The sequence below is a fragment of the Paramormyrops kingsleyae genome, chromosome 16 (genome assembly GCF_048594095.1).
Source record: "Paramormyrops kingsleyae isolate MSU_618 chromosome 16, PKINGS_0.4, whole genome shotgun sequence".
Taxonomy (NCBI): domain Eukaryota; kingdom Metazoa; phylum Chordata; class Actinopteri; order Osteoglossiformes; family Mormyridae; genus Paramormyrops; species Paramormyrops kingsleyae.
The window spans coordinates 25,242,700-25,256,394 of record NC_132812.1 but is presented as its reverse complement, the minus strand read 5'-3'; the positions used below and the strand labels follow the sequence as shown (position 1 = coordinate 25,256,394).

The following is a 13,695-nucleotide window of genomic DNA, read 5'->3' as shown; positions in this document are numbered from 1 at the left end:
TTGTCTTCATTCACATAAGGAAATGGTAGTGCCGTTTCTAGCTCGCGAAGCTAAATCGTGTCTAAGGCGTTTCTGCAATCACATGCAAGTTCCTTTTTCCAGAAGAATAGGCTCTGCTACCACCTACTGGACAGGCTGCAGTACTGCCAACAAAATAGGATAAAATAGAAAAATCCCAAATTCTTGTAAGTATATCTCTTTTATATGGAAGGGGGGAAAAATAATATAAAATTTTAGTCGAAATTTCGACTTAGTTATCTCGTTATTTCGAGATATTAAGTCGAAATTTCGAGATAGTTATCTCGAAACAAGTTTCTAGCTTTAACAACTTTTCACGGAAGTATGGTGGTGCATTTTTAATGACAGAATCGTGTTGTCCAGTACACAGACAACGATGCACACCGATTATTTTTGCGCTTCAAACCATTTCGTGATTTGTGCAAAGTCGTGTTAATAGCTAATATAATAGGTCCTTTCAGCTGTAATGACATGGTGGTTTAGCATTTTGGGCTCATGGCAACTGATGCACACCCCTTTGTTTCCCAGATTGCTTTACGTACGAATTTTAATTAATATTTGAATGTTCGAATGTATCCGTATAATGTGCAATGGGACAATACATTAATGGATTAATAGCTTTAAAACTAGACACTTCTAGTGAAGTGTGCTTTGATCAGTGGACTACAGGGATCAATACACACCCCTTGGATTTTAATACATTGTATCCATATTACACAGCATGGGGGTAATGCACTAAAGGGTTAATAGCTCTGAAACTAAATGAGACAGCCATGTCCTATGCAGTGTGCATGGATCAGGGGAACCTGGGGGACAATGCACACCCCTTGGATTTTCAAGATAATTAATAGTTGTTAGAGAGAAAGTTAATACATTGTATGCATATTACATGCCATAGGGGCAATGCACTAAAGGGTTAATTGCTCTGAAACAAAATGAGAAAGTCATGTCCTATGAAGTGTGCCTTGATCAGTGGAGTCTGGGGGCAATGCACACCCCTTGGATTTTCAAGATCACTTTCTAACAGTTATTAATTATTACATCGTATCCATATTACATGCCATTTGCTCCATTTCGTACATATTGACAGTTAATTGATAACACAAATTAATCCATAAGTAAGTTGTAAAGTGTGATTTAGGCAGTGCACCGTGGGGCAAAGCAAATGTATCACAGCTGAATTGCTTGATTGCGTGTTTCGTAATCGGTGTGCATCGTTGTCTGTGTACTGGACAACACGATTCTGTCATTAAAACGCCCCACCTTACTTCCGTGAAAAGTTAAAGCTAGAAACTTGTTTCGAGATATTAAGTCGAAATTTCGACTTAAATTATATATTTTTTCCCCCGGTGGCGGAAACGGGCTTCCATACTTTTACGTTCACTCTTCACCTGGCTTTTTCCTGCATTAAACGGGGCTCTACGCTAACTTTTGTTAGAACAGTTGTGCCGCTAAGATAAAAAAATTTAGGAGCACAGACAAGCCAGTGTAATGGAAAGGTTAAGAATAACAGACAAAACTGACTAGATTTTTAATTTTTGTATTTCTTTTGATGTTTTATCATATTCCACATTACAATTCATACTGTAATTCCGAGTGGCTTTGCCATGCTTTATACGTATATAGTGCATGTAACCGGTTTATCTGTGTTGTGTGAATATTCTATAAAAGAAACTATGATGCCGTGTCGTGATAGCAAATTAACAAATTCAAAATAAACATTTTATGTAATTATACATATTAAACAAAAATAATCCGGCTACATGCATGTATAGTACCAAATTAAAAAGTGAAACATTTTCGCTAAATCAGCATAAATATGCTCTGTCATGAAACCGTACAGCTTAAAAGTTTTCAAACGCAGTATGTATTTTACAAAATGTTGGTTAAGTAGACGTAATGTACTGTTTTTTTTAAGTTTACGTTTTTTAAGAACGGTATAATGTTTTTTTAAATATAAAATCAAATCTCACTCCAGCCAGCTGACCAAACTTGGCACAAGAGTTGCACAAGAACTCGTGGCCATAGGTGGAAATTAGCGGGAGAACATTTCAAACTGGATTTAAGGAAGCACTTCTTTACACAGCGTGTAGTCAGAGTATGGAATAGTCTTCCTGATAACATATATAGTGCAAGCTGAATCTTTGGGTTCCTTTAAATCAGAGCTAGATAAGATTTTAACAACTCTGAGCTAAGTTCTCCCCAAGCGAGCTCGATGGGCCGAATGGCCTCCTCTCGTTTGTATAGTTCTTATGTTCTTATTGGCAACCCTGCAATTTATTTGAAATGAACTGCAATGCACTGTTTCCGGTTGAAACAGCTTATTATTCTGTTTGCGTTGTTGCTCCGACAATTATAAAATGAATATCAGAAAACATTACATATGACACTTTTTATAACTTTTCGAAATAAGACCGCCTATACCCAACCGTAATAGCGATTACGTGTACTTAATATATTATAATATATACACCGCCTGGCCAAAAAAAAAAAAGTTTCCATTTGAATTTTTCGTTGGGCCGCCTTTAGCTTTGATTATGGCGCACATTTCTCATGGCATTGTCTCCACAAGCTTATGCAACATCTCACCCTTTATTTTCATCCAGATTTGCATTCAATTCTCACTGAGATCCTGTATTGACAAGTGAGTTGAACCACTCCATAAAGGCTCCTTCAGCACATCCCAAAGACCTTCAATGAGGTTAAGGTGGTGACCAAGTCATGCGTGAAAATGATTCCCCATGCTCTCTGAACCACTCTGACAATTTGAACCCAATAAATCTTGGCATTCTTGTCAGGGAAGAAAAAATCCATTTATGATGGATGGAGGTGTAACCTGGCCATTCAGTAGATTCAGGTATTCAGCTGACTACTTTATTGCTGCTTGACGTTGCTGGGCTGTAATAATGATCCAGTCATTGGCTCTTAAGTATTCGCTGATATAAATTTAAATGGCTACCTTTTTTGGCCGAGCAGTGTATATCTTTAAAATTTAGGACATGCTGCTCCACTCAAAACATGAAAAAAGTAATATATAATATATCCAGTCAGTGTGACGTGTGACTCAATCACTCACTCAGAGATTGCATTTTGATGATTCAGTTTATCTTAGGCAATGTTACAAGTAACTCACACCAGTGCGCCTAAATCTTTTTTCACGTTTGCACACCGTCCGCATATGCGGGTAAAATAGGTAATGCAGCCTTGTTAAGGCTACGACTGATTATCCCTGAAATACAAATATAGTCAAATCAGCACTGGCCAGTCAGCAAATACCTCACAGCAAGTTTTTATTCATACATCCAAAAACAAAGATCAATTTGCCACGTTATATACAGATATTACATACAGTGTTTTTACACATATTACATAATTTGTACACAAGAAAAATATACATAAAAATGTAAACCTTTGTATACAAAAAATACCTTAACTTAAACAAGGACAAATAACAAAAGGTGACTAGATTATTAGCTCGTCCTATTATCTTTAAAAACAGTAATACAGTACATTCAATGTATAGGAATTTGTCTGCCGCTCTGGATCTCGGCTGGTAACCAGAACCTTTAGAGCTGTAGAATAATTTTCTCCTTTTGATACTGGGGGGGGGGGGGGGTCTCCTCCCTACTTGAGCAAAAACACAAGCTATAAATCCCAGCTGGCATAACTCTGTACTGCTACGAAAGAACACCAGTCGAAAATGGGACTCAGCACATTAAAATCCATCCATACTTTGGGCTTCATGATCCCTAAGACTTGGGGAGGCCCTTCCCCACAGCTGGGTCTGTGTCCTGACAAGGTCAAAGAGAGGGGGCATGTCCTAACAAAGGTCAAAGGTCAGAGCTGGGGAGGGGATTAATGATCCTGAGAGCCAATCGTGGCTGACCACAGCCAAGAGGATGTAGTTTTGCTGCTCCTGTACTAATTCTACAAGGCTGCAGGTACAGTGCCTTCTATCGCAAAAGCCAAGAGTCTGAGTTAGCATTAGCCAAGGCTAAGAGTATAAGTTAGCATTAGCCAAGGCTAAGAGTCTGAGTTTGCATTAGTCTCAGGTTTGCAAATTTCACATCAGTGCTTAAGGACATCCTCAAGTAAGAGTCTGGAAAAGCGACCCAAAAAGTTAAGGACGTTTGGTTTATGGGCGACAGCTTCTATCCACCCCCCCCCATACTCGGTCCAGCTGTTTGGCGGCAACTGCTGTGTGGACTTTAATAGCTATCAAAAAGTGCACCAAGCCATCATAGATACTCACAGCTACTTAATTAAAGTTGCTCAATAGAAAGGGACACAAATTCCACAACACACAGCCTACTGCATCCATTCAGCCTGTGAAGAGAACAAACCATCACGAGATGATTCTGATAGCTATTAAAAAGCTCACAGATACTCCACAAAACACTGGCTCCATCAGTTATAATTCGCAAATAAGTTTTCAATTTTCATTCCATATCACTCATTTTGACTCACCAATAAAACCCAATGTTGAGACCGCTACTCTATAAATATATTAAATACTTATAACAATAGTTATAATATTCCAGTTCCTAAAAAAACGCTACCAAAACCCATGTTTAGTGCTGTAATAAAACCATCGGTAAAGCAGTTGGAGCAGTTACACCAGGTAATTTCTTTTTGACTTCCCACCTGTTTTAACATCCGGACGCTTAAAGGGACGGAAGCCTCCAGTCAGACAGCAGTATGACACGGGTCACCTCGTCCCCCCGGCCAATGAGAGCTGGGCCCTCCCCTGTCCCCCTGAGCCCCCCGGACACGATTCCGCTCCCACTACACGGACGCCTGTGATGCTCCCAGAATTACAGTCTCTAAGAAGGACCCCTCTGGCTCCCAAGCCGCTTAACCGGGCATCTCAGACACAATGGCGCACGACACTGTTGGAGTTTCTGAAGCATAGACACCATACCCCACCCCCCACTCAGGTAGTCACGATCCAGGGCGTCCTGTGAAAGGCCGCTTTTGCACTGAGACTGAAAGAGCACCACTGAAAAGATTTGGGACACTTTGAACCAATGGATGTTTTGTTGTCTTCACTGACAGGATAGAACTTTTTGCATTTTTTCCAGGTGTTACATACTTCTCCTTCCCAACCAAGGATAAGCTCCCTGACCCGAGTGACCATCTGCTCTTTGCCAGACATTCAGTTTTCGTGATATTCCACAAATTTCTCTTTAGGGTTTTATGAGGATAAACAGGCCCAGCACTCTAAGTCTGCTATGAATGGTTAATTGGTGAAGGTATGAATACAGAGGCGGTGCCAATACTATGTGCTGAAATACTCTGATAAAAAAATAATAATGACAGGTTATTGCTTGAAACTCTGGCATCCAACCAAGAGCCCAGAAGGGATCCACAGTCAGAGTGCGGCCTGCTCAGACCTCGGAGCTTGAGTTTCTGAGTCTGATAGAAACGGCGTGACCTCGAGAGCAGCCCCCCAGCCCTCGGGCACAATCATCAGGCTCGTTAATCCTTAACAGCGTAGCAGGCGAGGGAGGGGCGGGTGCTGTGGGAGCCCCCCAGGGGGTGACACAGCCCGCGTCACGCTGGCGACTACGCTGTGCTAGCAAGGCGGGTCGCAGACTTGGGTGGGGCAGGCCGAGAGGGCTGTGATCCGAAGACCTGAAGAACGGATCAGCAGCTCACCAAACCAGGCAGGGCAGCTCCAGCCAGCAGGGCGGGGATTCTCTCTCTCGGACGACGTCCCTCTCTGTCCTCCCTGTGGCCGATGGCGCCCCGGAGCTGCGGACACACAAAAAGGGGAAATATCACATGACCAACAAGACAGACACACTGAAGCATTTTACACTGAAGCTCTTCTGGAGGGAAGCTGAAGCATTTACACTGAAGCCCCTCTGAAGGGGAGGGCGAAAGCATTGAAACTGCAGCTCCCCTGCTCTCACCTGGTCCTCTGCGTCCTGCACTCCGCACACTCCCAGGTCACTGCTTGCTGAAGGGGGGCGCCGTGTTGTTGGCACTGGCCGCGGTGGCGCTGGCGATGGAAAAACCTGTAGGGGGAGCCGTAGAGCTGTGGCTGGGCTGAACGTCCTTGGGAATGCCGCTGTGTGACACCAGCTGATGACCGAAGACGGCGCTGAACTGGGGGAGCTGCTGCTTGGGCTGACCGGAGGTCATGAGGTCATGAAAAGAGGTGGAGGACGAGGAAGCGGCAGACGAGGAGGGGGCGGGAACGGTCAGGCCCGTCAGGCCGCTTGGGGGGAGAGCCGAGAGGGCAGCCGTGGGCTGGATGGTAGCCGAATGTGTGCTGGAGGGGGGGGTGGACAGGGACGTGGACATCAGGTGGCCCTCGGGGCCAACCAGACTGCCAAAGTGCGTGGGGTCAGTGAGGGAGAGAGGCAGGCTGCTCCAGGGCGAGCGGGTGGGACACGGCACGCCGCTGAGGGGGACCTCCAGCAGCAGGGGTGGCTCCGTCTGGAAGGGCCCGGGCCGGGGGGACGACATGTGGTCGCTGTAGGGTGAGGGCACATGCTCGCTGCCATAGTGCGGGGGGGCGGCCAGCGGGGCCTCAGCCTCAGCCTTGGCCAGGAGGTGGGAGGGGTGAGCCGGAAACGTCCGGTCCGTCAGGAGCCCAGCAGGGGAGGGGGCGGCGCCCCTGATGGCGGCGGTCAGGGTCGGGGCAGGCGGGATGGGCGGGGCCTGGGGCGACGGCGCCGGCGGGAACGGGCCCCCGGCCGAGTGCAGGAGGTTGTCATCCAGCTCCAGGCTGGTGAAATTCTCGGCGGGGAGGCGTCCGTTCAGAAGGTCGCCCATGCCCCCACCCGGCGTCCCCGGCCCGGTGAACGTGGCCATGGAGCGCTGGTCCGGTCCGTCCGGCTGGGACAGCTCCCCCATGGAGCTCAGGCACACCAGCGAGTCCGGGTAGGAGCCCATGGCCTGGAGGGCCCGGACGAGCTCCTCCGCCTCCTCCGTGGTGGGGAGCAGCTCGCCGTTCTTGCCTGACAGACACACACGTTAGGAGTCAGGGAGGTCACTGCAATTTACAGGCGCTGCGGCTGCAGCTGATTACCTTCCTAACAAGGAAGCATCAGGAAGTAACCGATTAATCCAAGCTACCGAATAACCCAGTAACAGACTTTGCCCAGCCAAGCAAGAATCATTAGCAATGGTAACCAACCAGCAAAATGGGAGAGATAACTGATGGACAGACTATTAGAATCAATATGTGATTAAGAGAGACGATGATACCTTCGAACAGATCGAAGTCCTGCAGGTCATCCGGAAGCCTGGGCAGCACGTCCGAGAAGTCCTCCTGGTTCAGCTCGAGGTCATTTGGAATGTCTGTGATGTCATTGGTGATGTCATCTGGAAGCTCATCTGCACTCAGGTCCGGAGTCGATGGACTCCTACCGCAAAAAGGAAACATATACATTGCATTTTATATAGATATATACACAAACACACACACATACATTTATATAGAAAAAACTGGAACTAGAAGCCTAATACTAAAGGAGGAGACAAAACTCTGCACAAGGACCTTGATGTTCTACCCTCGAGATACTAAATCTGTTTGTACAGAAACAGGAAAATTATTAGATCCCGTCAATAAAAGCTTTAAATACACATCAAACCGATAAATATATTGATTGTGATATTAAAAATAGCTGAAGTCTAAGGAGAGGCACCAGAGGGCGCTGGATGTGTACCTGATACTGGCAGCTTGTGAGGGCAATGAGAGGCTGGAGGGCATTCCCAGGTTGCCCTGGGGCACGGCGGGGGGGATGGGCTTCTGCGGCCGCCGGGGCCCTCTCCGCCTCTTCTTCTTGTGTTTCTTGGTGAGCGCAGGGGGCTTGCTCTTCTTGCGCGGTTTCCGCTGCTGTTGGTGCTGGATGCGCCGGTTACTGTCGCCCCGCAGAAAGTTATCCTAGAAGGGGCCGGGCGAGAGGCAGGGCGCTTAATGACACGTGAAGCAGCAGCATTATCCTGCGCGCGCGGCCGGGCGGCCGGGGCGGCCGGGAGGCTCACCATCTTCTTGGCGTGCTCCTCGCAGAGCGGCGTCTGGTGCGTGATGTCGAACACGGGCACGGGACACTGCTGGCCGTCGGCGAACTTGGCGGTGCAACTGCAGAACAGCTGCTGCGAGCGGTTCAACAGGATGTCTGTAGGGGGCAATCAAGGGCACAGAACTTTCCGGAAAGAAGGCCACACACTTGAACCTGGGTGCAGGAGGGCATCTCAGACTTTCGAACCTCTCCTACTATCGACCCACCATTGGTAGTTACTCGTAAACACCCAGGCTGAGAGGTGTGCCACTTGCCCTGTCAGGTTTTCCCAGAATGCCATGGGTAACTAAAAAGGATACGCTGGAAACAGTGCCGGGTGAAGGGCAGCGCCCTGCCGCGGCAGGCCTGGCCCCCAGTGCTGCCCGTGCAGCATCCAGACTCTGGACTGGGCGGCGCAGATGACATCCTGGTGCTGTGGGGAGACAGAGCCACTCCTCAGAGTGTTGTCCCTCCAACAACTGCAGTTTTATATCACACCACTAGGGGAGCTCAAATGCCACAGGGTAAACTGGTATCTGCTTCAATAACGGCTTTATCCCAATTAGTTAACGGGAAATGGGTTGAAGCCTCATTTCTCCAAAACCTGAGCCATTAAGCACTCCGGGTAGAACATACCTGGTTGGTGCCCGGGGGGCACTGCGCAGTTCCTGGATGAGGCGGCCAGTACAGTCCGGGTCCTTGCTGGCTGCCTGCAGTAGGGCTTTGCGGAAGGCATAACGGTATCTCTTCTGACGCATGGCTGCTCTCTCCTGTCGGCAGAGGAGCTTGTATTTCTGCTGCAGGAAGCTACACAGTCGGACCAGCCTGGTGGTGCGGGGGCTGTCGGCATCTTCGTCTGAGCTGCAGGGGGGGGGGGGGGGTTCACGACAAGAGATCGGGGTTAAAGAGGAGACGGAGGAGAGCGGTGCAGCGGCCCTCAGCGTGTTCTGGTCACTTGCAGGTCACATACTCGTCCTGCAGGTGTCGCTCCTGCGCCCTCCGGGAGCACTCGTACGACAGAATTCTCTCCATCTCCTCCTCCTCGTCATCCGTGCTGTCCTCGGACCAGTCTAATCCTGCGCACAAAAGAACGGACACTGCACACTCAGCATTAGCCTGACCGTCGCTAACTCCTGTGGGATGCCCAAAACCATACTTACATCAATTAGGCTGATTCAGGCTACATCAGGTAGATTCAGGCCTGAGCCAAACTTTATGGGACAGACTGTTCTTTCATTTCCCTTATTTGGTTTCTTTTACAAAGGAGTAACAATCTCCTAAAATGTCCCGCAAGAAGGTTTCAGCTGACCGCCTTATGAAATGAGGGTCACAGAGCAAAAGAAGGGAACAGAATAGAACGAATAAAAATAATCCCTGAATTAGTACACCCTGCTGAGCATGCTGAAGCCTTAGGAGGACAACAGGAAGACGGAGTGGGTTCTGTACCTAGGTGAGGGAAGAGGTCGCCATGCTGCCGGTGTCTCTTGGAGCAGAGCTGCACAAGGCGCCGAATTCGCGCCAGGCAGGCGGGCGGAGGGGAGAACTCCACAGGGTGCATCACCACCACACGCCTCTGTGGACTGCCCTGGCTGCCAGGCGGCAGGGGCGTGGCAGTGGGTGTGGTAGTGGGTGTGGTCTTCCTGCTGGGGATGGGGCCCGTGGGCTGTGTGGGGGCGTTGCCACTGGCTGGAGAGGGGCCAACCTGTGGAGGCGGGGCCGCCTTGCATAACAAACCCTGTGGGGGCGTGGGGCAGCTGGGGGCAGTCAGGTATGAGCGCTCAGGTTGCTGAGACGGGAGGGCGGGAAGAAGGGGAGAGGACGAGCAGGGTGGCGTCTGGCACGGTCGAGGGGAGGGGCTAAAGCGCTCTGGTGGGGGCAAAAGGGTGTTTGAGTTACACAACCGTAGCGCTGGGTCAAGCGCTAGCCTGCTCTGCAGCCTCTTCCTGACCGCGGAGCCCTTGCGCGCGGCAGCTCCCTCCTCCCCGTCCGTCTCGTCTTCGTGGAAGGCGAATGGGTCCAGGAGCTCCAGCTCGGAAGGGGCCAAGAAGCGGCTGCGGGTTGGGGAGGGCGGCGGCTCATCCAGACCGTTGGGCGTCCTCAGAGCCAGCGGTGGCACCGTGATGTTGAGGGCCACGGCCTCCAGGTGGGGGCGCCCGTGCATCTCGTCCAACACGTCCTGCTTCTTCTTCCTCTCCTTCTTGGGGATGAAGCCCAGGACCTGCAGGTGGCTGTTGCAGTATCTGACAGGACAAAACACATGGAGCCGATCAAGATACGGGTCGCAGGAAAGACACGACTGCTGAATGAGGAACTGCAGGGCACAGGAAAGACACAGAGAGGAAGACGACAGCTGTGGATGGAGCGCTCACCTGCGGTCCTCGGATTTGGGGATGGGGTTGGTGCACCTCTGGCTGTTGTACTTGGCCACATACTCGCACTGCTTGAACGGGGCGGTCTTGTCCTCCAGGACATGGCGGATACAGAAGGCGTAGCCGTTGAGCCTGCGCTGCTTGCACAGCTTCGGGCTGTACGAGCACAGTGGCTTATTGTCCACCTCCGAGAAGTGTATGTGTTTGCCTTCAAACATCACGTGACTCTGGTCCTTGAGAACATCAGCTGATGGGAGAAGCGGGAAAGGTCAACCTCTCGCTGGATGCAGTGGGGCCACCGAGTGGCGCTGCGAGCAGCCGGACATGGCAGGAAACTCGGCTATGCCCAACTCTCTGGGATAATCAATGTTTCACAGTCTGCGTGAATATTGATAATATTTTTAGAAGTCGTCCAAACAACCGCTCCTGCCTTGCTGAGCCTGAGACTATTTTCCGTAATTAGACAATATTTGTACTGAACCATCATTTTGTGCATTATCACGTTAAACGCGTTCCTTTCCAAAAGTCATTATCTGCAACTATATGTCCTAAAATAATGGCCATTTGATAGGGGTGCAAAAAGGGAAAAAATTAAAGCCTGTCTAAGTCTGATGCTGTCACAAGGCACAGTAAATATTTAGCTACATGCTCAGCCACACTGACAATTTACATGCTGCGTTTGCCAAGTCACACATAAGCCAGACTTAAGGGAGATTAAGCCTTGATTCAAAGCAGCCAATACAGTTATATTTGTGTTAGACAATACCTTTGTTTTATTTGTATCTTTAACACACAACTCAAGAAAACAAAAAAAAATCTTCCACAGTATGGAAAAATCTATAAACCAGAAAACCTGTCTCCACTGAGCCACGAATCTCTAAATCCCTCACACTCACCGGTACCACTGCTACTGTTATTTTTGCCAGAATACACTAACTGTATGAAATATCCCTACGATTTCCATTAAACAAACAATTTATTAAACTTGTCCATGATATTAAAAGCAACATGATACCGTGTAACGTCTATATGCGGAAATGGAGAGCTTGATTTGCTCCTTGACTTATTGGAAGTTTTGATGGCCCGCAGTGGAATATGCAGCATTCACACTGTCAATAAATATATTGTAAATTAGAGAAGTAAATAATCCAGCATCCGGCCTGATCGCTGGCACTGCATGCTCAGACACTCAAGGCATCAAAACACAGTAACACGTGGATAAAACGGAGAACTGTGATCCCACCGAGTGTCAAACCGAGTAAGGAGTACTGACCTAAACCGGGGGGCGGCAATCGGCAGCATTATTCACACTATACTAATACTTACAGGCGATTTACTATCAATTTCTGATTGTTAAAATACGCGACTAAAAGGCACACCGATCGTCAGCGTGAATTTCAATCATTAATACCACTGGTGATAACAGCTTCCAGTATAAAATGTCAATAACGCCCTAAACGGTCTAATCGTTACCAGCTAAACTTGACCATCAGCAAACTTAGAAACAGCCAGAGGGGTAGTTGGTTGGTTGGTTATGTCCTGTAAATGTATCTGGATTGATGCAGTTACCACCTGTTACATGAATCTCGTCTGATGTTAACTGAATGACAGTGTACATCACCAACCCATTACCAATAATGCAATATTGATCTTAAATAATAAGGCGATCAAGAAGGTCCCGGTTGAAATGCTAAGCGTTCGGCTACATTGGAGAAAATAGTCTCTTCTATTTCAAACGATGTCACGTTCACTACTTTAAAATAAGGCACAGTGCTACCAGTAATGAATATAACGATTTGACGGTGTCGGTGTGGAAACGCAAGCGCTGGTGCGCCGGACAAAGTGTCGATCTGGCTGCACGGGCAACTTTCAAAACGGCGACAAAAACTGAGAAACCCGGGCGACTCGCAAATTTCATTAAAATATACGAATAACTACAAACTGGACGCAACTTGCTGAAGTTGTAATATTAAGGAAATAGCCAAAAAACGTTGCGCACTGGCAAGGGTTTAAGGCGAGCAACAAGGAAGCACAGCTATTAAAAAGTACACAAAGCACTTAGCCCCAGAAACCGAATATAAAAAGCCATATAAATTACTTACTAAGTCCATCTTAGCGCAACTCGAATAGCCGAATGCGAAAATACTCCACTAATGACTTAAAAAACAAGTTCGTGTGGCGGCTGGATAAACATATTTTTAAAATATAGCATCAAACAAAGGGAACGTCGATAAGGCCCTCCAAACGGGCCTTTAAAACAACAAAAAGCAATATTATTCGTTGCCGAAGTACTATAATCGCGTAAAAATATTTTTAAATTGCATTTTAATATTTACGGAAAGCACGTTACACGAAAATATGAAAGTGAAAGTAAAATAAACCTGCAAGATTAAACGTTAACGGCGGCCTGCGGGACCTTGGCATCCCACGGCCTCGCGTAGCCCCGTCAGCGGCCTTGACTGGCAAGGCTCCCCGCTTCCTCTTCCACTCGAGCCCCAGGCTTCGCGGCAAGTCGGCTTACCTTCAATTGGTATGTGCAGTATGTAATATCCACTCCGGACGGAGTCTGGAAATGCTAATTATAAATAACCGGGCTATATATGCACTGATTTTCGGTATTTTTAATTTAAACGAGCCTTTTTCTATCCGTGAATGTTTTTGCTGGGATCCATGATTCAAATAAATGTAGTTTATCTGCAACAAAAAATAGCAGTATAGAGCTTGTTGGGGTTTTAGTTCGGTCATCAGCAGACTCTCCTTACAGCACCACTACCGGCACTGCGGGGACATGACAACAGCCGACTGTACAACAACAACCTCTCCTACCATATTGGAAATTTAACTTTACACTAAACCGGAGAGAATGCATTGCATTTGTGAAACTGGCAACTTTCGGGACTTTGTCCTCCTTCATGCATTTGTTAAACAGTATTTGAAAAGGTAACCTGTTTGGGGCGCAAGCACGTTTAACTTGTTTAGACAAAATGATGAGAGGACGCGGGGCTCCCGTCCCTTCTCTGTCCGCTTGCATGTTTTCAGTGTAATTGTCAGTGGGGATTCTCAGTCCTCTGCGTACAGTCTCTCACTTGGGCCGATCACGTATACTTTTCAGTATTACTCCTGGCATGGCATCGTCAGTAAACCGTAACTGATTTTAAGTTACCATTTTAATTCTCTCCAAAGAACCATACCAAAAGTGCAAAGAAAAATTCAAAACATTTTTTTTACAAATATCCCCGTAGCCCCTTAGTGTTCGTCTTAACACAATAACTTTTCAACATTTGCTGCGCCTT

The 13,695-nt window shown here is 47.7% G+C and overlaps 1 protein-coding gene across 4 annotated transcripts; it reads right to left on the bottom strand.

Moving 5' to 3' along the window:
* Nucleotides 1-3,291: 3,291 nt before the first annotated feature.
* On the bottom strand, nucleotides 3,292-13,442 carry ino80db (INO80 complex subunit Db). Of its 4 annotated transcripts, none has more exons than XM_023827834.2 (11): nucleotides 12,924-13,442; nucleotides 10,403-10,649; nucleotides 9,480-10,273; nucleotides 9,004-9,130; nucleotides 8,670-8,894; nucleotides 8,354-8,466; nucleotides 8,017-8,150; nucleotides 7,698-7,915; nucleotides 7,237-7,394; nucleotides 5,934-6,986; nucleotides 3,292-5,772 (listed from the first exon to the last, which is right to left on the bottom strand). In XM_023827834.2, exons 2-10 carry the CDS (start codon nucleotides 10,618-10,620, stop codon nucleotides 5,971-5,973), a joined length of 3,003 nt encoding a protein of 1,000 aa, XP_023683602.2. In that variant the 5' UTR covers nucleotides 10,621-10,649; nucleotides 12,924-13,442; the 3' UTR covers nucleotides 3,292-5,772; nucleotides 5,934-5,970. The 4 variants fall into 4 exon arrangements, with proteins under 4 accessions (XP_023683602.2, XP_023683603.2, XP_072556375.1 ...); XM_023827835.2 differs by having other exon boundaries at nucleotides 9,004-9,109; nucleotides 12,924-13,439; XM_072700274.1 differs by lacking the exon at nucleotides 12,924-13,442 and adding an exon at nucleotides 12,819-12,923.
* Between the last annotated feature and the right edge of the window lie 253 nt (nucleotides 13,443-13,695).

Bases quoted from the DNA above. Each gene is read 5' to 3' on its own strand.
- ino80db (XM_023827834.2), bottom strand. From the start codon at position 10,620: ATGTTTGAAGGCAAACACATACACTTCTCGGAGGTGGACAATAAGCCA. The intron at 10,274-10,402 runs GTGAGCGCTCCA...TTGTCCTGTCAG, and splicing joins CCCAAATCCGAGGACCGCAG to ATACTGCAACAGCCACCTGC. The intron at 7,395-7,697 runs GTACACATCCAG...TTTTTGCGGTAG, and splicing joins TCACAAGCTGCCAGTATCAG to GAGTCCATCGACTCCGGACC.